The sequence below is a fragment of the Talpa occidentalis genome, unplaced genomic scaffold (genome assembly GCF_014898055.3).
Source record: "Talpa occidentalis isolate TD23 unplaced genomic scaffold, MPIMG_talOcc4v2.1 talOcc4.9, whole genome shotgun sequence".
NCBI classification, from domain to species: Eukaryota; Metazoa; Chordata; class Mammalia; order Eulipotyphla; family Talpidae; genus Talpa; species Talpa occidentalis.
The window spans coordinates 101,273,308-101,297,995 of NW_023605305.1; the positions used below are offsets into that span (position 1 = coordinate 101,273,308).

At 37.4% G+C, this 24,688-nt stretch overlaps 1 protein-coding gene across 1 annotated transcript; it reads right to left on the reverse strand.

The window, feature by feature from the left end:
* Positions 1 to 1,422: 1,422 nt before the first annotated feature.
* On the reverse strand, positions 1,423 to 24,606 carry DPH5 (diphthamide biosynthesis 5). The gene is made up of 8 exons (XM_037499664.2): positions 24,493 to 24,606; positions 24,119 to 24,277; positions 18,602 to 18,726; positions 11,597 to 11,705; positions 10,024 to 10,144; positions 7,339 to 7,378; positions 5,734 to 5,837; positions 1,423 to 4,076 (listed from the first exon to the last, which is right to left on the reverse strand). The coding sequence occupies exons 2-8, from the start codon at positions 24,251 to 24,253 to the stop codon at positions 3,853 to 3,855; spliced, it is 858 nt and encodes a 285-aa protein (XP_037355561.1). The 5' UTR covers positions 24,254 to 24,277; positions 24,493 to 24,606; the 3' UTR covers positions 1,423 to 3,852.
* Between the last annotated feature and the right edge of the window lie 82 nt (positions 24,607 to 24,688).

The window sequence follows — 24,688 nt, forward strand, 5'->3', positions numbered from 1 at the left end:
CACAGGTTTCCTGACTACCTTCTGTTGGCCCTTCTGCGTATTGGTCTTTGACCTGCTAGATCTGGAGCACCTGCAAGGTCCTCCCTGCCTTTCCTGTGTTCTCTGGAGTTAGCCTGTGGCCTGATTGAAGTCTACAGTGACCTATCGTCACCCCTTTCCAGAAGCCTTTCTGTTTACATATAGATTGAAGCCAGTTATATCCTATACCTCCTCCTTACCCAGTCTTACCTTATCTAGAGTTTTGCTTCCTTCTCCCCACAAGCCACCCTGTGGTAAATAAACTGATAGAATAAGTAAACTCCTCAATTTCTACTTTTAGTTCTCCAGCTCAGGAATCTTGAATAGCTTAATGAGCTCTAGGGCTCATCAAAGACACATTCCTCTGAACAACTTTAGAATCTCATGTTTTTTCTCCTCTCACTCAATCTCATTATCCATGCTGTGGCACTAAATAAACTTTTCATTAAGCTCGACTAGAGAAACGGCAGAATGGGGAGGAGCAAGCAGGTCCAATAGATAGATGCAGATAGAATGACAGCAATTTAGCATTTTCATTTTATAAAAACAGAGAATCGTATTCTAATGAGATTCTAGTTCATTCAAACATCTGCCAGCTCATTTAACTACTTCCAGGCTTAAAATTAATCTACCATGAAGTTCAGACTTAGCACATGCTACCAACATTTAATTGTACAATTCAGCATTAACTGCTAAATTCTTAAAATGAAGAGGACTAAAATGATAACAGTAAGATAATACTCAAATGCATTATGTCTGGCATAGTTTTATGTAATTTATCTTTTTAAATGATGAATTAGCTTTTAATATGAAGTTTAGCTCCTCTTTGAAAAATGGTTCTGTGTAGATTGTTAAAGTGAAGTATATTCTTTTTGTAGCACAGTCACTGCTAAAGCCAAAGGATTAAAAACAAAACAATACAATAAAATACCAACTCTAAAGTGTTTTCCAAATACAGACTAGTATTTTAAAAAGGGCGACGCTGCGTAAGTAAATTTAGTAAATAGGAAATTCAAATGTACATCTAAGGTATAGTTTCATAGCAATTAGAACTCTGCCATTAGGCTTAAACTTTTGAAAATACTACAACCACTTCTAAAATTATAAATAAAATAACATCTGTCTGATTTGCCATCATCAAGCCACTAAGTTAGCTCAGACTTATTCAACTTCATAGGGATTATCTTTCCTGTGTGTTCATCATACTACTTCTCCTTAATACTTTGTACACAAGTCATATTATTTTGTACAGAACCTCAGAGCAAGGCAAAGTTACTGCATTTGTAGTCATATTAATTGGAGCCAATTTCCCACTGACTTCCAACATGGAGAGGTAAAGATGTATCCCTGAAATTTATATAACATGGTAATCAATAAAATTTTGTTAAAAAAAATACTGTACTATGAAGTGTTGACAAAGAACAATGGGGACTGTTATAATGTTGGTGGGAATTCTAAATGATACTTCAGAAATCATGTTGGCAGTTTATTAAAAATTTTATTTATATTTACCATATGGCCCGTTGATCTACTCTAGAGAAATAAACCTTATGTTCACACAAAAATCTGTATGTGAATGTTTAAAAAACTATACCAAATGCTAGAAGGGAACAGCCATTTGTGATTGGATAAACAAACTGTAGTGTATCTATATAACCAATAGTGACTGGATAAACATCTATAGTTTATCTATACAAAAGAACACTGCTACTATTTATAATAGCCAAGATACATAAGCAAACCAAGTGCCGAACAGTGGATGATTGGATAAAGATGGGATATTAAAATGAACATGGATGGACTAAATAAGTCAGAAGGAGAAAGAAATAATACAGAATTTCACTCACTGGGGGAATAGAAAGAAACAAAAAAAGAAACCCCAAACTTAGAGTCTGTTAACAAAATGGTGGTTACCTGAGCCAAAGAGTCAGGGGACTAAGCCACAGGGGCCAAATAATTGGTGGTAGGTGGTGACGGACATTTAGAAGTGATTGTAGAGTGACATACAGGCTCTAAGCCTGTGCTACTCAATAAAAAAAAATTGACAGTGGTCTCTTAACAGCATGAAAAATGAAATTTTTATACTTGATTTTTTATGCTTTTCATTACATTAAATTCCTTGTCCTTAGTTTTTACATAAATCCGCAAATGTAGGCAGTCTTTATTATTCATATGTTGTCATTCTAGGGATTTGTTGCAAAGCCCAAAGTGCTGATCAAATCCTTCTGACTTGCTGAGATTCAAACTTAAAGCTTGCAATGAAGAGCAATAATCTCTGCTCAGCTTTTCCAGCCTTCCAGCTATTTGATTTTCCACTAACTTTGTTTCAAGTTTTCCCTTCAGATGTACACTGTGGGAGTTAGCCAAAGATTTAAGGTATTACATGTCTCCGTGCCACCTTCATTTCTAGAATTTCATCCTTCATTTCCTCTAGCAGCCCCCCAATTCCTCTAATACCTCAAACACGTCAGACTCTAACTCTTGACTTCTAGACATCTCTTGCGAGTCAGCCTGGGGAATGCTCTGAGGGGAAAAGTCATATTAGCAAGTTCTCAGATTGCTTTGGCTTGGTTACTTCCCAGTGCTTTTGGACAGATATTTATTATGTTTTTTCCCCACAGTTTATAATTGGGAGGGTTTGTACATGACAAGCTATTCCACTACTACTAAATCTGGAAGTCCTTCATTTTATAAATCTTAAATGCTTGGTTTAATGACTAAGAAGGAAACAATGCAGAACCACTACTTAAATGCCCTTAGGTCTCCTTTTGTGTCCAAGAGATTGAACATGGAATGTTTCACATATATTTAAATATCCTTTATCTCAAATGAAATTAAATGTGTCAAACTAATCTCGTTAACTGATGCTTCCAGGAAATAGGGAAATACTTGTTCAACAAATTTACTGAACAAAGATAAGTTGATTAGACCTTGGAAATACTCACTGAGATCTACTAAACTCACATGTAGCAAAGTTCTTTCTGTTATGAACTAACAGTATAAAACACCAGGGTCATGAAACATAACAAATGAAGTGTTATTTAGAACTAGTAAGAAGAATGTGATGACTTGTATACACATACATATATATATATATATATATGTGTACATATATAGTGGCATGTTAACTAAGTAGGATGAAAAATCTTGAGTAATCTGTTGTCTTCAAGTTTAAATTTTTTTAAATTGTGTAATCAGCAAGTTTTGTACTTATCAGCTTGAATGTGAAAATGCTATTTAAAAACAAATGGTAACTGTATATGGCTGATGGAATATTCATAATTCAACAATTATATAACCTCCAAAATACAGCAGATCATGAGCCACATAATTAGGATGTCAGTCCAATAAAACAAAGAAATTCAGAAGAACATCATTTGATGGCATGTGCTCAGGGGAGCTTCAAGAGCTCCTGGGGGGTGCGGGGGTGGGACTTACTCCTCCCACCACGTAGATTCACATTCATACTTACTGCTGCCTGAGCAACCCATCTTGCAGTCAAGAAGGTTCCTGACTTTTTTTTTACAAAGAATAGTTTCACCTTGCATAAACTGGTTTCATAAGCAAAAATTGCTTTTTCACAACTCTGTCTAGGGATGTCTGTTTACAAGTTCTCTAGCTTGACATGTCTCATATGTGTTCTTCCTGAAAGACAGCCAGAAGAGCAGCAGCAACTGAATGTATCCCAGGGAAAAACTCTGCGACCAGAAAACAAAGAATTGCTGAGTCAACATCTTCTTGGTCACTTATTTTATACTTATTTAGTAAACCAAAAAACCCCATGCATTTGTTATACAAATATGTCTGTGCATACACAGAAGGAAATGTCTATGTTCAGAGTCCATCAGTGCTCTGGGATTCTGAGCTATTTTCTGATACGGAAAATAGACTTAGCATCTCCATTTCCAGCGGATGCATGCTGCCTCCTGTGATAATCAAGGAATGCAGTGGTCCTCCCAAGTCCACAGTACACATTTGTTGCAAAGTGCCTGCTGCGATTTTCTGGTCCTCAGCTCCAACCCTGGCTAAGCCAACACAGAGTGTTTCTTCGGTGATTGCTGTTTTAAAAAAAAGGTAAGATAGTGCCATTCAGTTCAGCAAATGCATTATCATGTTTAACATTCAAACTAACAGTAGTACCAAAAGTACATTTAAATAAGCCCTAAATATATTAAGTCCCCTTAGTCACTCATTATGAACTTTATTTATTTCACCAAGGTTTTTATTTTTTTTTCTTCAAAGATTGATTTATGCATACAAGAAGGCCAGAGGTGTGGGGGTCTGAAAGGACCCACCAGAGACAGAGCAGGGAACAGAACAGGCGGATTGACTGAAGTACACTGCTGAGAGGAGCAGCAGGCGAGACACAAGAGGTCTGCTGCGCCATGTGGGTTGCTCCCGCCTCATAGGTTGCATCCTAAACCCCTGCGCCACCAAGGAGGCCCCTAACTGAGATTTTCAAATGTTTTGCTATAGCTGGCATATAAAGTAGTACTTCCCAATTTGGCTCTTTCAAAATTCCAAAGGTTTAGCATAGTTTAAGATCTTACAATTGATAAACAATAACCTATATCCAATACTTTATGATTGCATACCATTTGTCTTCAAACAGATTCAGAATGAATAATATTTATTATTATAAGTTTATTTTTTAATGGATTTCTTGAAATATGTTCACATCGACCAAGATATACCAGAAAAACCATGATGTTATGAAATATTAATACCTAAATTTGACTTTCTGCTTCATTACTAAATAAGCATATGACAAATTTAAATTTTTTCATTTTTTAAAATGGAATAATATCTTTCTTAAACAGCAATTTCAAGGGGTAAGAGAACAGATATGAACTTAGTAGACTCTAGGGCTCTTATCAATGTTGGTAATTTTGACACTCCTTATGCTTTTAAGTTCAAAATTACCAACATTAATGAACTTTAACAATATTTACTCTGGGTCAAAACCCTTTCTGGCTTTCTTGTTTAGTTGAGAAATTTGTCCTAAGTGAACAATGTTCAAAATGGGGTAAATGATAATATGAAGGGAAGCAGGCACCCCAGGAGCTCTGCACAGTTACAGATATAGGGCACCCTCGCTGACTGTCTCATGACTTTAATAAGGTGCACCAAAGAGAGTCAACTAAGCAGCAGTCACTCAAGATCTCTGTGCATCTTTTCTATCAAGGGTAGATATTGAAAGGCAGTCAGCACTTAGAACATGGTAACAGGTTCATAGAAGAGTCTCTCATTAACTATTTACTGACAGTAACATTGTATTCTATGCCACATGCAGGATCTAGATATTAGGAATACAAGGATAAATCCTTGTGTTTTTATCCTGAAACAGGCTATTCCTGGTGTCCGTGTTGAGAGTAAGAAAAAGAATACATTTTTTGCAGGACAGAGGTCACCACAGATCTGGGCTAAAATAGAAGTTCTGTAATATCTACATATTAATCTATTTGCATCAAATCTGGTTTATAGTTTGTAAAAAATGCTCACTTTCTATAGTATCAGTTGGACTAGAAAGCCATTGTTCTTCCAGTATAACTTTCAGCATATGAGATTTAAGTTAATAAAGGGAAAAATTGACAAGAAAAAGTAATGTGAAACACTGAATTTTACTTCAGTGGTGTTCATGTGTGATGATGTATCAGATACACATCTCAGTGCAGCAGCAGGGGAGAATGAGAACTATTTTAGGGTCCCAAGTACCTGGTTCTTCTCCTTGTAGTCTTTGATTCTGAACAATTTCTAGAAGTTGCTGGGCTGCTTGGTTTACGCTCATATAACGAGGGGGTTCATAGATCTTCCTTCCCCTGTAAATACAAAACTAGATGCCATTGTGCCTAGCCATGAAATTATATAATACATTATTAATGCAATTACTCCCCTAGGTACACAGTCTACCTTCTGTTTGAAGCTTTCCCAAGATTCCTACTTTAAATATACACTCAAGCACAGATACAGTGATTGTTTATGTTTAGTTTCTCAAGCTTATTTCATTATTCTATTTCAACTGCTTATTGATCTTCCTGATATGTTGGGAGGAAGTAAAAGTCCAGTAACTTAAAGATAAATATCTAAACCAAAGTTACTTTCACCCAAAGTGTTATCTCAGGCAAAAAGCAGACTCAAAATAAGTGGAAATATATTCTATATCCTAGCTTACTCAAGCTCTGTAGTGCACATTTTTATTATCATGTTTAAACCACATAGTTCTCTTTGCATTTTTTCCTCTAAGAAAAAGTAAACTAATGCAATAATAACTCAGAATTTAAAAAAAAAAAAGCAGTAAATATCTAGAAATCTTGGAGGGTAAGATATATATAATTCTATATGCTCAGAAGTCTACCAGGTTTGCCCAAGGATCATAATAAAAAATATAACTTTGTAGCTTATAAAAAGTTTATGTAGATTATTTTACTCTCAACAATTTTCTAAGTCAGCTCTGTCCAACAGAAATATAATGCAAACTACAAACATGATTTTATATTTTTTAGTAGCTATATTAACAAAAGTGAAAAAGACAAAATTAATTTTAATATATTTTATTCCAACCAACAGATTCAATATATCCAAAAGACTGTATGTCAACATTTATTCCTATAAAAAAAATTTTAAAAATTGTTTTTGTTTTAAATCTTTGAAATTTGAAATCTGGTATGTATTTTATAATCATAGCACATATTAATTCAAACAAATTTCCATTGGAAACACTTGATCCGTATTTAGATGTCATAAAATTTATAGTTGTAAAAATAGATTCATATATTGAAGTTTTTCTAAATATTCTCAAAAGTTTTCTAATAATTAAGTTGAAAAATAGTTTGAAAGTAATTAAAATTAAATTGTAAATTCAGTTCCTCAGTTGCACTGGCCATATTTCATGTGCTCGTCAGTCACATGAAGCTAGTCTATTAGATACTGCCTCTCTAAGTAAAAAAGAATTAGTCCTCTCATTACATAAAGGGGGAAAATAAAACTGAAAAATGACAACTTGCTTAAGAGCATATAACCAGAGGCAAAGGTGGAACTCAAACATATGTCTTCTGATTCCTAGTGCATGTCACTGCACAAATACTGTGTCTATTAAGTGCCACTCACTATTCTCCCGATTATATCTATGAAATTTATTGCTATTTCTACTCTATCACACTGCTTATCATTTAAAAAGATTAAAAGCATTCATTCTGTTTTTAACTTAATAAAATTTGATTTTCAGCAATCTTTACAACAATGGCACTTAAATAGAATTTACTGAATTGAATTCTTCACGGTTTTAAAAGAAATCTAAGTATTCTCAGAACAAGAACTTACTTGATTAGATTTTCCATAGACTGCTCCTTTACTTTGATGTCTGTAGGAAGCAATAAATAGTTCTTTTTAATTTAATTAGCACTTTATCCAAAACCCTCTGGGTGAGGGCCTCCCCGGTGGCACAGCGGTTGAGCGCTGGGTTGCGAAGCTGCCCGCGGCCTCTGCGGCGCCAGTTCGATCCCCGGCTGCTCCCTGGCCACCGGAGGAGGGTCCCACATGGCGCGCAGACCTCTCCTGCCGCCCCTGCTCCCCTCAGCAGTGTACTTCGGTCCTTCTGCCTGCTCTGCTCCCCGCTCTGGCTCTGGTGAATTCTCCCACCCTCCCGTGCTTCTGACTGTACCCAGTGCATGTATAAACAAAAAACAAACAAGCAAACAAATAAATAAATAAAAAAAAAAAGCATGCCTCTATAAAAAAAAAAAAAAAAAATAAAAAAAAAAAAAAAACAAAAACAAAACCCTCTGGGTGAACTTCAGTTTCATTATCTAAATTTTGGGGGACTTCTTCACCAGTCTCCAAAATATCATTGGAGAGTTTGTGAGTCTTTCCTCACATATACATCTAGCCACTTTTTAATGGAAATACATAGAAGAATGGAAGTCTGTGTTTGTTTAAAGATCCTAAGTTAGAAAACAAGCTGAAGTCGGCCCTGAGACCATCCTGAAAGGACCTAATTTCCTCTTGGGAAAGAAGACACAGGAAAGAGTTAGATAAATATTGGCATATACACTACCTAACAGCTAATCAAAATCTTTGTATTCATTTCTACTAGCTGGTGACTGCATAAATCCAACTGAAAAGTCTTGATATGTTTCTATTCTTGTCTATTTTTTAGGCACCAGAATATAAGCTTCAACGTATGTAACATCAACAGATGAAATTCTTAGCACATTTTGAAAGGAACTTTTGCTTTCTTTGAATGGTAAGACATGACCTAATAACTTATGAATTAACACTTTAAAGCTAAATATATTTCTAAGAGGGCTGGCACTCCCTGCACATAGAGGGCTATCACAGCAGCAGAACACACGCAGTCTGCTCTCATGAAGCCTCACAGTTCAAGCATTGCAAATATTTGACACTTTACAATTTAATCATGGATGCTCAGCTGCACTATTAGTAAAAGGTAAAAAAGCAGGATCACTACATCCTCACAGGAACTCTGTTCACAACAGAAAGAGCAACAGCTGTTTCCTGTTCTACATGCTGAAAACAAGTGGTTCAGCCAAAGTTTGTTTATAAAAAAATAAATATAGTACAACGGAGGGGTCTTTCTGATAGACTTCAACAACTCTCCTATTAAGTGATTATAAAAGCTTTTCTTACAAAGGATACAAAACAGTTTGCTTGGAAAATATAGTAGAGATTAAACTCATACATGTATTTCTAAATATGCTTAGAACCAAAGGTGAAAGCATTTTTCCGCTTTGAAATATCATTATTTAATACTTTCACTTGTCCATCATATATAGGAAAAATTATCATCAGTCACTGAAAATGTGGTCTATGTTATGATTAATAATATAAGGCAACTTAGATTTCCTTTATATGATGTATTTGCATTTTTATAAGATTTTTTTAAAAGTCAACATACTCATCTCGATCTTCTGAAATTTGTGATAGTAAGCTTTTTATTTAATATTTTCAATATTTTTATTTTAAATGATATGCACTATAGAATCTGATTTTTAAAGATGGTTAGGGAGAATTTTTACAGGCAAATGCTTTTTAATCAAACAAGATTGCATTAGCGAATTAATCTCATCAGACCAATCTAAATAAAACTTTTTCTTGTCTTCACGCAGGGCATAATTATTTCTCTGTACCTCTACTTGCTAGAATATAAGTATCTCCTATACATCTTAGTACCAGGACCTAGCATAATGCAAAGAACCCGGTACTCAAGATGTTTACTGAGTAAATTTGCTCACATGATACTTTTACCATCTACCCCCCAGCTCATCTTAAATTGTTCTTTCCTTCAGTCGCTTAGGTCCCAACTCCTTCATAAACTTTTGACTTCCCTTCAAATGTTCTTTCTTTGAAATAGCTATACAATTAATGCTAAATTTTATTGATCTCTAATTATATCATATGTCAGTCTTGTCTTTCTAAGTAAACTTTAAATTCCCTGTAGTTTCCTACCATGATATATTCACACCAATCCCTACAGAGTTGGGCCCAAGGCAAGCTTCAATAAATACATACTAATTTAAATGACGAGACTTCCAAATGGCTAAATGATGCATTTGAGGATTAGGAATCATGGTATCTTATACTTCACACCTTCTTCCTGCTTTTGTTAATGGAACAAGGATGATATATTGTTTAACCTTGTTTGTCTTTTCCCAGGAAAGCAAAGAAAGGAGGCAGCTCTTAGAAAGGGAGCTTAGGAGCCAAAACTCTGGTTTGTCCTTCCTGCCTGTCCATACGATAGAACTTGATCTTTCAATTTGCATGTACATAGCATGATAGTTAAAAAGTATACTTCAAACCCTGAAGGCAGGACCCATGTCTAATATTTTCTTAGTATTCCAAAAGAATCTTCCTCCCCATTGAGCAAAGTGAACATTCAGTAAATATCTGCTAATTGATTTTCTAATTGCAGTTCCAAAACCTTCCTAGAAGATAAATGCCACTTTCTCTCCCATACCCCCATTTTTAATGGTTCTAAGAAGCCCTTACCTAGTAAGCATAAGGTATGCATGCCATTCTGTCTGTTTTTCTTCACTTTGTCAAAGAAGCTTTCTGGTCTCCAGGTGTCTGTCCAAAAAACAATAGAAACTGTCTCTCCAAACTTATACAACTGGAAAAAATAAAAGCATTAATTAATGATGGAAAAATTCACTAACTATAATTGCATAAATAACAACTGAAAGAAAAAGTGGGAATCAGACTTGACATGGGTGAGGGATAAAATCTGTTGCAACAGAGATAATGACATTTCTCTTTGGTGCCTAGTGGCTGGTGACTTTCTGAGGCCCTTCCAGTAGTAGGCTTCTAGTATTTCTTCATTGAGTATAGGAACATATGTAACCAAGTCATGATTTAGCTTTGTGGCTTCTAAAAATACTGAAATAAGTTCCCCAAAGACTTCTGAGTAGTCACAGCAGGGTTCACAAAGTTACTATTATAATCTTCATTTCAGAGGTGAAACCAAAGCTTAGAAAGATCAACACATTTGCCCACATTCAAACAACTAATTAGTAATGATAAAGAAACACAAATTTACGCTCAGGAAGTACTCCTTGGCACCATGCTACCTCAGTAAAATTTACACATTGGTGGCGCAAGGGGTTTAAGGTACAACCTATGAAGCTATCCACAGTCACTGCAGCAGGAGTTCGATCCCCAGCCAGGGAGCTGCCCACATGGCGCAACAGACCTCTCCTGACTCGCCCGCTGCTCCCCTTACCACTATATTTCAGTCAATCTGCCTGTTTTGTTCCCCACACACCTCTGGCCTGTACCCCCGTTCTTGTATGCATAAATAAATCTTTTTTTAAAAAAATTTACACATTGTATACTCACTCCAGCCTCTACTGTCTAACTTTAGCCCCTATTTTGTTCTCTCACTATAGAGTTCAATAATGAGGGTCTTTTCCTGAACCTTTCCCATCAAATGCACCCCCTCTCATCCATTCTATATGTAAGAAGCTTGCTTAGTTCAGGCTAGCTGCACAGTTCACTTAAGTGAGTCCAACTCCAAATCTCACACTGAAAAAATCTGGTCTCAAATTCTGGTTCTGCATTGTTAGCTATGTGACATTACTCTGGCTAAGTCTTTATCTCTGAAATGGGAATAGTGATAAAATACGCCCTTCCCACCCATAGGGTTGTGAGGATCAGATATGTAAAAAGTTCAAGTAAAAAATTACTGTGAACGGGCTCCCTGGCGGGGCAAGGAGTTGAGCCAGCGCTGTGAAGCTGTCTGTGGCCTCTGAGGCATGAGTTTAATCCCCAGCCAGGGAGCCACCCACATGGTGCAGCAGACCTCTCCTGACTCACCCACTGCTCCCCTCAGCAGTGTACTTCGGTCTATCTGCCTGTTCTGTTCCCCACTCTGTCTCTGGTGAATCCTCTCACCTCCCACACCTCTGGCCTGTACCCCAGTTCTTGTAATCATAAATAAATAAATCTAAAAAAAAACCAACCCACTAATGCCTTATAATTAATGAAACATAATAAAATCTACTTAGACCAAAATAAGTTATTTTGGTAAATCAAATTTAAAAAATACATTTCACTATAGTATTACCTGTAAACCGCAGCAGCCTATGGCATTCATTATGGAAGCATTGTGAATAACTCGGTAAGGGATTCCCAGTTTTGCTGCTCTCAGAATAAGATCACTGTGTGTTGTAGCCCTAGAGTGGAAAAAGAGCAGGTATGATTAAAGCAACCAGCACAGATTTTTTTAAGACAGTAAAGCTTAATATTTCATGAGTTCAATTCAATCAAAAGGTCAAGCCACTGCTTTTGGCTTCAAATTCTGCTAGGTGACTGTATGGGCTGTCATCTGGGCTTTTGGCAAGAAAAGTCTAAATCTACACATGTCCTTCCCAATGTTGAACTGCACCTGTACAATTCTTGAAGTAGCCTTGGCAGTTACAGGGAAAAAAAAGAGGTGTTTTACTTGCCTTTTCATCCTGTTAATACCTGCAAAAGAAATGCATGGAATAGAAACTCAGCAACTTGACTCTTGAGCAACAATTCTCAAACATTTTTGTTTGAGGTCCCTTTAAACTCTTAAAATGACTGAAGTTCTAAATTATAGTTCTAAATTATAGCACCTAGACCCACTCCTTGACTTCTGCTCTATTTCGAAGGTTTTATTTTTGTACTTTGAAATACAAAGCAGAATACAGAATATTTTAATAACCTGTCAACCTTTGTCTGTAATGTTAAATCCAATAGAATCCTGGTTGGACTTTACATCTATCTAGTAATCATGTGTACATGTTTTTAGTCTGGTTACACATAAGTGTAATGGTTATGTGTGTATATGTGTGCATCCTCTGTTTGTTTCTTTTCCTTATTTTTAAAGATGAATCTAATGATTATAATTAGATAGATTGGGGTAGAGAGAGAATATATGTAAATATAAATATGGATACTGTGAAACGTAATCACACATTCATTTAGAACTTCCTTATTAAAGGCTTTTTTTCCCTCTTGATGAAAACTCCAGGCTCTATTGGGGAAAGCTGCATTAGCATGTTTAAGAAACTACATACAAACAAGCAGGACCTGTCAACTGGTCAATGCATACCAAGTAGGAAGATCAAGGGCTTTCACCCCATGAGGCAGTCAGAAACAGATTAACAAATGCCCACCAGGGAAGCCTGTTTTTAATCACATACATAAAATAAAAACTAGTATGAAAAACAATCATTAATTTGATTTTGAGTAAGCTTTTTAAAAGTAATATGATTGCCAGCTGTAAAGAATGTTTTTAGCATGACCTTTGGTAGAATTTCACTACTTAACACTAAGATAAGGAAAATGAATTAGTTACTTGGTGAGTATTGTAAACAAATAAGCAGAAAAAAAATAATATGTTTAAAGTTACATCTCTCCTTACAAGTTCATTTAAGATAGCCAGATGTGGTCAGTATAGTGAAGATTTAATCACCTTGCAAAATGATTTGACTTTCTGAAACTTCCATAAATGTCATTTATTTTAAATAAAGTCCCTCAGATTTCTGCTATGATTGTGATAAAATTGGTATTTCATCATCACCAGTACCTAGATTATACTGCTTCATGAAAAAGAAGAAAGTGGTTTGAAACAAAGCCTTAAATCATTACCTGCAGCATTCTTTCCAGTGAGCAGTTCATGAAAATGTTTTATTTATGGTGATTGGAAAAGTATGTGTGTTTGAAGATGTATGGATTACTTTTTCCGGGCAAGTGGCTCACTCCAAAATATCTCTCTCTCACACACACGCACATGCACACGTACACAATTTTGGATAAAACCACATGCCCAGAAATAGTAACACATTTGTCTTTATAATATGCTTGTAACTTGGCATTGCTATGAAGGCAATTTCAAAAGAGGAGATTCAAAAATGTTTTGATCAATGGAATCAATAAAAATGAAGTACATAAAGGTGGTCAGTTTGAATATATAAGATCTGATATGCTTACTTAAAATTTGATTTTATAACATTAGCTTGTAGACATAGTACCACCACATTTGATAGAGGTAAAGGTAGTGATCTGGAAATTCATTAATATTTGCAGTGATTTATGGTGAAATCAATGTTCTTGTGAACTACTGGAAGCACGTGAACTGGTACAGTTTTAAGAAAAAAGCATGAGCAAAGATGTGGAGGATGAATACTGCAAAAACTATATATTCCAATGTTGGTCAATTTCACCCTAGCATAGTCAAAAAAATAATCAAAGGAAAAAATAGATACCATTAAAAAATTGTCATGAAAATTCACTGAGGGATTTTGAGCAGACAGTAACAGCATCAAGGTATTTTCTTTAGACCTCAGTTTTTTTTAATTTACATGGAATTCTCCCTTTCATCCTGGCCCCCTACCCCTACAGTCAGGTCAACCCCACCATCTCCAACTATTAAACTCTCCCTAGACCCTGTTCAGGCACCAAATCCTCCAAAAAGGCAAATTCTATTAATTCCACAATGCCTTTACATTCACACACACACTTTATGACCTCATATTATAATCAACTTTTCACCAGTATATCCAAGTTAGCCACTCCTTTCTGAAACATTCTCTTTTGCTGGCTTCTGTGATAACACTAACTTACTAGGTTTTTCTTCACCCATGGCACTTACTAGACCATGGACCATCAATTCCTATGGATTGATCCTAGATGGTCTTCTCCTCCTCTGTTCTTCCTTAGAGAGATTCCATCCATTCCTCTGACTTTAAATACTCTTTATATACTAATGACTTCTTTTTTTAAGGCTTGTTTATTTATGCATATAAGAACTGGGGTACAGGCCGGAGGTGTGGGGGGTGAGAGGATTCACCAGAGATAGAGTGGGGAACAGAACAGGCAGAAATACACTGCTGAGGGGAGCAGCAGGCGAGTCAGGAGGGGTCTGCTGTGCCATGTGGGTATCCTCCAGGCCAGGGGTTGAACTTGTGCTGCAGTGGCTGCGGATAGCCTCTTAGGTTGCATTTTAACCCCTTGCACCACCGGGGAGGCCCTATACTAATGACTTCTAAAGTCATGTGTCCAGATTAAACCTCCCTTCCCCTTGAGCTCCAGTAGCAGATAATGAGTAGCCCACATTACAACTCAAACTAAAAACATCCAGAACTAATTTTGCTCCCCCCATCCTTTTCCCTACTGGTTTTCATCAATTCAAGAAGTGAATAAACTCAGTTGTACATTTTCCCTGCTATCTGAAAATATAATGTTCTAACTTAGTAAGTTAGTTTTGGGGTCTGGAGACAATTTTTCCATATAAAGTAATACTAAGGGTTCCCAAAAAAATTGCCTACCCAAATCATACCACGTAGGAATGTTCTATTTTGGGATAGTAGGGCAAATCATACAAAAGCAGAATCCTGGCATATTTCTTTCCTTTACCTCATCAAAGTTGGCCACTCTTTCCTTTCAGGCTACTATGTACATGCCGGCATGCTTCCTACTAACTTTTTCCCAGTTTATCTTTTTTCTCTTCCACCAGATCCACCTTTTGCTTCCTTACAATCCATCCACCCAAGCATTTAGAATAATTTTTCAAGAATTTTGATCAGACTGTGATGCTTAACTTTTTAAAATTCTCCAAAGGCATACCTCGGTACTTCAAACAAAATCCTTACCCACTCCAAGGCCTGCCACAGTTAGTCTCCTGCCTCCCTCTTTAACTCTTTCTGATGTCCTCTTCTCCCTCACTCACTATGCTTCAGCAAGTATAGTCTTTCATTTCTTTTTATTTTTTATTTATTTTTTTTTCACTATTCTCTTTTTTTTTTTTTATAGAGGCATGTTTTTATTTATTTATTATATTTGTTTGTTTGTTTTGTTTATACATGCACTGGGTACAGTCAGAAGCGCGGGAGGGTGAGAGAATTCACCAGAGCCAGAGTGGGGAGCAGAGCAGGCAGAAGGACTGAAGTACACTGCTGAGGGGAGCAGCGGGTGGCAGGAGAGGTCTGTGCACCATGTGGGATCCTCCTCCGGTGGCCGGGGAGCAGCCGGGGATCGAACCGGCGCCGCAGAGGCCGCGGGCAGCTTTGCAACCCAGCGCTCAACCGCTGCGCCACCGGGGAGGCCCTCTTTTTATTTTTTAAAGATTTATTTACGCATACAAGAACTGGGGTATGGGCCAGAGGTGCGGGGTGAGAGGTTTCACCAGAGAAAGAGTAGGGAGTGGAACAGGTGGATCTACTGAAATATGCTGCTGAGGGGAGCAGTGGGCGAGTCAGGAGAGGTCTAGAGGTCTGCTGTGCCATGTGGGTAGCTCCCTGGCTGCCTGGGATAGAACTCGTGCTGCAGAGACTGTGGCTAGTTTCACAGTGTGGTGCTTAACCCCTTGTGCCACCAGGTTTTCCTTTCACGTCTTTGAAAATATTCTTGCAGCTCCCTCTGCTCAGAATGTTCTTTGCTACTGCTATTCCTCTTGTCTTTTAGATACTATTTCATTTTCACCTCTGCAGAAAGGATTTTTTTTTTTTAATTTATTTATTTATGCATGTGAAGGGTAAATGGTTTTCAGGCTTTTCTGCCCTTCACCATCAGGATTGCCCTGCCTGATGGGGGCACCTGCATTTTGTTACATTGTTATAGTTGTGTTTTTTACTTCTGTGGGCCATGACTGCAGTATTGGAATAGTCACCAAAAGAAACAGGCAGGAGAGAGAAGGGGAGAAAGCGCCCCAGGGAGCCCAGAGTGAAGACTTTCCGGGGGCTTCTGGAGGCCTACTGGCCTCCAGGCACCCCCGGGCCTCCTGCCTGCCATGTACCTGGTTGCTGCACTATAAGTAGAAGCTCAACAAAAGCCTGAGAAAGCCACTGAGGGCTGCAGAACTCTTCTTTACCTGTCCACTTGAATTCTCAGAAAACCAGCACTGTGCCCATCCTGCCCCTACAGCATATAAGAACTGGGGTACAGGCCAGAGGTGTGGAGGGATGAGAGGATTCACCAGAGACAGAGTGGGGAACAGAACAGGCAGATTGACAAATACACTGCTGAGGGGAACAGTGGGGTGAAACAGGAGAGGTCTGCTGTGCCATGTGGGTAGCTCCCCGGCTGGCCGGGGATCGAACTCATGCTGCAGAGGCTGCAGATTGCTTCATTGTGCGGCACTCAACCCCTTGCACCACCAGGGATGCCCTGCTATTGACTTCTTTTATGAAGTGTTTCACATCTTTTCATTACTTTGGCTGTCCCCTTTCTGCCTAATGCAAGGTCTTACCATCATATATACCCTGGATTATTCTAGTAGCCTTTCTCCTGGTCAGAGTACAAACTTTGAAGTCTACCTATACTGTGCTCAAATTCATACCTGGATTCAAAATGAGAAAAAGGGCAGATATGAAAAATACTGTCCAACCTGCCCTTCTAACCTGTGACCTGCCACTCCTGTATTGAAGCCTGCTCACACCAACCAGTTTGCCATCCCTACAGTGCATTTTTTTAAATAAATGGATACATCTATTCTTTAGATTTGTTCTCCATTTTCTTCACAGTTTCTTTTTAATCTCCATAGTATCTTTCATAATACTTGGCATTAGTAGATATCAGAAGTAGATATCAATTGTTTCTCAAATTTACTGTGGTGATAGGCCAATATCCCTTTAACTTGTCACGGAGCAATAATTGTATATAAAATGCAGTAAAAAATTAACTATCAGAAAATGAAATAGCAGTTTTCTGCCCACCTGCGTCTATGCAGGTGCCCCTTTTTTCCTTTTTCCTTTTCCTAATAATTCCTTTTAAAATGTAAAGAAAAAGAAAATAATACAAAACAGGAGCTCCAAATTACTGGATTCAGCAGAGCTGAATCGTTTTTAAAATTGATAGGAATGTTTCTAAATGTTTGCTCTTGATTTCTGTAGTTACCTCATCATGGACAAGTGAAAGTTTGTGCATTAGCACCGGTCTACAAACTTCATTCCGTGTCATGTTGGTTCATTGTACTTCATTTCAGCAACAGGATGCCATAAAGTCAAAGGGGATGCTGAGATTACTAGTGTAGGTAAGTGAAAGAATTAAGACACTAACAAGTCAGGAAGTTTGGTGGGTTCAGAATGTGTCCCTATAGAAATCATGGGACTTCAGCAGAAGTTGGTATAGTATTAGGAAAATCCCTTAAGATATGTTATATGCGGGAGTTTTCATTACCCTAATTTTTTTTTTTTTACTATTTTCTGGCTAGAAAAGGGAAGCTATACACTGCTAATTTGGATGAAGCCTTACTTTTTCTAAGAACAAGATCAGAGACTAAAATGGACTATTTAAGTATTTCAAAGTGTATGATTATCCAACATCATTTGCAACTAAGTGTGATAATGACACAGTCCCTGGTACCTCATACTGAAATAAATTACTTTTCGACAGACACATGCTCATGTTAACTCCATTCTTTTGAAAAACATCCTTGGTGGTGGGCTCAGAGAGATTTAATTGTCCTTATGTTCCTTAAATCTGTGACATAAATCGTGGGTCACCAGCTGGAGACAAAGAACTCTTCTGTTTGGTTTGACATTAGAGATTGATGATGCTTGACTAGACAAGTAGAAGGCCATCTTTTTAGTAATGCAGAAGAACAGAGCTCCCAATGGATATAAGAAATAGAAATCTGAGGCTTGACAAGGAAAGTGACAGCAATATTGCTAAATATTAGATGATTAAAAAAGGAGGGAAAAAAGCTTAGGCAAAAAAAAAAAAAAGAAGATGCTGACAATTACCTGCTAAACAAAAGGCAGGTATGACTCTTGATAAAGCAATGCATCTATTTAATAGTGACATACTAATGAAGCCATTTAATCTAAATGACCTAAAAGAACAGCAGAACCAATGATACAAACTTTAGAGATGACACTTAATAATTTATGTAAGTGATACATAAGATGATATCCTGACCAATCAGATTTTCTTCATTAATTTCCAAGATTGTAAGTCAAATGATGAAACTTTAGATAGAGTCTAAGTGAACAGAATCTTCTTATCAGGCTCTTGCAGGTAAAGGTTTTATATGTAACAGTATAATTCTTATTGAATAAAAAAAGGAAATGAATAAAATTTCAAAATATCAGCTTTGACTTACCCAAATGGATCACCAACCACAAGGAATGCAACATCACTAACATTGGCATCCTTTAAAATATTATCTGCTTCTTGTTCCACTTCCTCTCTATCAGCAAGAATCAATTTTCTTCCATAAAACTCTTCCTATAGATTTAAGTCCAAGATAAAAATGAAACAGCAGGTAAACATTTCAAAACACACACACACACACACACACACACACACCCCACCCCTCAATCTGTCTGGAGCGGGTGCAACTCTTGGCAATCATCCAAACAGATCACTGAATTCAACTCATCAATGAGCTAGCACTCTATATCATGTTGCAATTAAACTGTGTCTTTGGGGCTATCTGAATATCCCAAGAGGAGGTAGACCTTCTAACATCTGAGGCTTTTTGCATTTTAAATTTACCTTTAATTTTGGGCCTAACAGGCCAGGCAGAACATTGTAGAATGAACAGAGAAAATAATGTATGCACGAGCTTTACTTCAGAAATGCAGAATACAGAATAAATATAATAATTATAATGCACATGGTAGTTTGGGTTTTGATACATTTTCCATAGGAAAATCTATAGGACCCAAAGGTAATTTCAATGAGAAATAATAGAAAATAAAGATAGTTGTTCATAGAACCAGCAAACATTCTTTTATAATTGCAGGAAAGACTAATTTAAAACTGTATTTCCTAGTTCCTGCTAAAAAGGCAAAGTTGCAGAGAAAAGAAAAGAATTATAAATAAATATGAAGTCTCTGTACAAACTGCTTTGGAAACTAATCCCCTGGAGATCACCTCTAAAGAAAAATGCAGGAGGCTGACTTTAGAGCAGCAGCAGGTAAGTAAGGAGTGGAAGATAGTGTGGGTTATGTGATAGAGGTTACAAGCTATTATGTGGGATCTAGAATCTTATAACTGATTTCCTGCAGAGTAATTCAAATAAGTAAAAGTGCATGAATGCAAAGATAAATAATAACATTCCTTATATATTAAGAAGTTTGTTTGAATCATAAGGATTGCTATAATAATGGCAGCATATCTGGCACTTAACATTTGTCAAGCAAATGAGTGAATCACCAAATGATTAGGATAAAGGCTATAGTTCCAAATCTGGCATTTATTTCTGGAGACTTAACTAGAATCTGTTCTTGAAATATGAAAAAGATCTCATCCTTTTCTCGGCATATCTTCTTGAAGATATGTTCCAAAAGTTTCCAATGACAATGATTCTATAGACAAAGTGTCCTTTTATTTTCACTTTACTATATATATTCTTAATCATTAAATATATTTTTCTTCATAAGTATGTGAACATATCTAAATGTTTCCTTCAGTTAAAGAAACAATGTATTTTTTCAGAACTTCTAACATAACTGAATTTGTAACTTTTTTTTTTTGGTGGGACTCTTGCTGGCTGCCAGGGAATGGCTGCGGGCAGCCTCGCAGCCCAGGGCTCAACCACTGCACTACCAGGGGAGGCCCCATATCTTTTTTTTAATTGATTTTTATTTATTTATGCATACAAGAACTGGGGTGTAGCCCAGGGGTCGGGGTGGGGGTGAGAGGATTCACTAGAGAGAGTGGGGAGCAGAACAGGCAGATCTACTGAAATACACTGTTGAGGGGAACAACAGGCAAGACAGGAGAGGTCTGCTGCGCCATGTGGGTCACCTCCCTGGCCAGGGATTGAACTCATTCAACAGTAAGTGGCTGGTGATAGTTGATGGCACTGAGACTTTAACCTCTATGCCACCAAAGAGGTCCAACTTGTAACAGTTCTTAAAGATCAATAAGCACATGCTAGTAGTTGAATGCCAGCAATAATCTTAGCTGATTATTTTATAAATAATATAACAGAAAGCCCTACCCTAAAAACATATATCATATCTAATTTATGATATTTATTAATTTATCACTTAATCCTAACCTAAGATAATTTCATTATCTAATTAGAAATAGGCTGTTAGTCAAAAATCTCCTTTAAAGAGAAATACACATACGAATACTCCAGTATAATCTCAAAGCTGATCCTCTTGAAATTTTTGTTTAAAAAAAAAAAGGGCGGGAAGTGATAGCAAAAGCAGTAAGAGACTTACAATGCATTGTTTTTAATTTACCCACTTGTTCACTCACTCAAAAAAAATTTCTTGTGTACAGTCACCATGCAAACACTATACTTGATGTTGGAAAACGGAGGTAAATGAGATTTCATGGCTCCTGCCCTGTGGACCACAGTGTCCAGAAGGGAATTAACTACCACAATATATCTGCTGTAAGAATATCAAACATACTAAGGGACAGGGAAGGAAAATAATAAAAAACAAGCATGCCATTTAACAAATGATACAAATTTATGTTGTCTATTATCCAATGGCTGATCGGCCAATCTGGTTTTATATTCTCAGTCCTAATCTCCATTTATGAAAGTGATGGTAAAACTCATTCTTATTTTAAAGTCAGCAGGTTTATTCATGGGAGAAAGGTAAAAAAATAAATTAAAATTACTTTTGGATATTTCTGGGAGGATATACAAAAAATTAGTAAAGATTGCCTCCAGGAAAGAGAACTTTGATTGAAATATTTCAATGTGTGTATCTTTTAGTTCTTTTGAATTTCAAACCATTTGATGTATTAGAAAAGTAGAGGTTCAAAGTAGTATGTGACAACAAATGAGAAAATAAGTTCTTTTTAAAAACCACGAACATTTAAACAAGGAACAGAGAAATGAGCTTACAAAGGGAACTGAGAAAAATGGAATCGTAGGAATAAAACTAGTTTCAAGCTAGTGTCAAAAGATGTAAAACAGATCAATTAAACCACCCTCTGGAGTTCTCAGCTACTAAATAATTATTCAACAGACAAATAGTTCAGAGGAATGGAAGCTGATCTATTAGCATCTAAGACATGAGTGGAAGTGAAGCTAACAAAAGTAAACTCTTTTTCAAAAAATTTTTGGATAAAGAGTAACAGAATAATAACTGTGGAAAAAAGACACTTTTTAAAAAGAGAAGAGTTTTCAGAATGGACAATGTGTACTGAATATGGCATCAGGCTGAAGGAAGAAGGGTATTAATGTAGCTCAAACACAAAGAAGAAAGTAATGTTCCTGAGGTAGGAAGAAAAGGTTTAAGGCAGTAGCCTTAAATGGGAAGAGAACCTCGGATTAATTTTCCAGTAAAAATTATTTTGCCTCTAAAGCTTTTCCGGTATTTGCCATTTTTACAAATATTTAGGCTTCACTCTTTCTATAATGACTTTCATGCTTCAATCCCATTCCTTTTATGCAAGGGTAACGCTCTGGGCTGTCTTCTCTCTCTGACTTCCTTCATGCGTCTCCACTTCTACTCCATAGTAGAAAGCTCAGTCAGGCAAATTCAATGATTCAGTCACTTCAAGCTTCAAGCTATTCCCATTCAGGAATTTTCCCATCCACAAAAATACGTCTAAGAGGCAACAATAGGCTTTCTCACTCCTTCCTTTGCTGGCTCACTTGTTCTGACTGGAAGATAATGGCTGTTCAGAGGTGGGTTTTTTTCCCCCCATAGGTCACTTTTTTGTTCCAATCAGACTTAGAAACTTACATAAAGGGAAAGCAGGGAGGGAGGGACCACTAGAGGGTAAGGCAGAGGAAGAGAGGCAGGAAAGAAGGAAGGCAGGAAGTGGTTAAAGAGAAAGTGGCTTTGAGATTTTATTGGACAATATAAGCATTAATTTATTTAGACCTTAATTTATTCCAAAAATGATTCATTAAGATGGCTGCTGTTGTATAGCAAGCTGCTCAAGAAAGAACACGAACTAAGGACTAATATATATAGGTCATAGATAGTAGAGACCAAAAGAATTTTGTGAGACAGCAGGATCCAGGATTGACTACTTTGCTTGAATCCTAATCCTATCTTCTCTGTAGTTCCCTGATTTTGTGAAGCTGTTATCTTTCTCTAAGAATACAGAGACACAATACAATACAATTCTCTAAGAATGCAGAGTGGTGAACTGCAATTCGAGCAGACTTGGCTCATATTTTGGCTCTATCACTCACTCCCTATATGACCTTGGGGAAGTTTCATTGTGCCTCTAAAATGTGAACTACAATTACAGAGCAATAATCATGTCGTATATGGGAAGCATTTAAAATAGTACATAGTAAGTACTGTGTAAATACTAATACCTATCATTGTGGAGGAACGGATATTCTAACACCTTAACAAGGTATACACGGTTTACTTGTAGGTGAAGTTGGGCCCAGCCCCAGATGTTGCCTAACGATTTTTTTTTTTAAGATCTATTTATTTATTTATTTATACAAGAGCCCGGGTACTGGCCAGATGTGCAGGAGGGTGAGAGAATTCACCAGAGCGGGGAACAGAACAGGCAGACTGACGAAATACACTGCTGAGGGGAGCAGCGGCGCGACAGGAGAGGTCTGCAGCGCCATGTGGGACCCTCGCAGGCCAGCAGGGATCAAACTGGCGCTGCAGAGGCTGTGGACAGCTTCACAGCGCGGCGCTCAAGGGAGGCCCTGTCTAACGATGTTTTTGGAAAAATAAAAATAGTTTAAAAAATTATAGTAACTAAAATTAAAATTTAGCTGGTACTTAAAATTTTAAGCACTTTCAAATAAGTCATCTTAACATTAGACACAACTTTCATTTCAATGCATGGCAAATTCAAGAAGCAGTCCTTAATTCTTTCTTTAAGATTTTATTATTTTTTTTAATGTGCCTTCTTTAAGATTTTAAAAGATTTTAAAGTAATTAAGAGACCTTCAGAATTCTCTGGGCTGTGAATCTAAGAGGGCAAACCTTAAATCCTCTAGATCACCTCTGGGTTTGGAAGACTTCATATATGAATTTTAAAATCCACTCCCTCTCCCTATATCCTTCAGTCTTTTCATTTAACTTATGTTTTATGGGGATTTGACAAAGAACTTGAACTTGACCCTCCTTCCAAAATGTACTGAACCTTTAATGAGTCTGCTAAATGTATCATACACTAACAATCTTAAGGTTATTAAGTCCCAGGTTCACTTGACATATACAAGTGTATGAGTGTAAGCTTTACTGGGAGATGTTTATTCAAAGATAAGACCTCTCTCGATATGATGCAGACAGAAAGGAGATTATCATTCCCTATGGAAATACTTCAAAGGGAGAAGGTTCCAGCTTGGTTTCTGAATACATAACCAACTCATTAAGGCTGTGTCAGAAGCTCATTAGCACTCAACTCAGAAAGGATTTCTTGGCTATCTCATGAAATAAGGGATTTTGATAACTATCCCCAGGAGCGTAAAATAACTTTCCTATTTACCAGAAAAGCCACAAAATTAGACTTGTAAAGTAAGACAAAGCACTTTCATTTTCCCAGTCACTTGGCACACGATTTCCATCCTTGCACCCCTCAGATCCTTAATGAGCAGGGGGTGTGATTTAAAGGACTTGAACAGGCAAGATCGGAAAATTCGGTTCAACTTAGTGTAACAAAAACCGGCTGTTAGATAGCTCTCTGTTCTGGAAGCCGAAGAACCTTAAGCACCTACCAGGACTTCCTTCCCTACAGTGAGGATTGAGGTATAGGCTTCCAGATACACTCGATCGCAGCGTCTTACAACTTCCAGACCCTTGACAGTGATGTCCTTGGCATCTCCCAGGCCCAAGCCGATCAGGTAAAGCATTTCAAAATCCGGGGGGAAGGGAGACTGCAAGATGAAGTGGAAAACAAGAGCATGTGTCAGCTACACCCGGAACACCTACAATCGAGGGATGATCACGAAAACAAAAAACCTAAGGAGCACGAGGAGGGGCAACCTGTCAGAGGCGTGAGGTTGGGGGACCTCATTTCATGCTTCTGGAGTAACAGTCAGAACAAGTGTTTCCACACACCCCCACCCCGCCTGCTCCTGGTTACACGAACCTAGCTGCAGTGGACGACCCGCTGAGGGAATCGTAATAGGGACCTTTGATCTCCCCTAAGGTTAACTACAGGCTTTCGCAGAAGCAGCAGAAGCAGCAGCGTCTGGCAACCCGGAAGCACGCACGCCGCGGCCTCCACGCGGTGCCGCAAAACGCCGCGAGTCGGCTGCGCTTTACGACCCGCGTAGCTTAAGGGC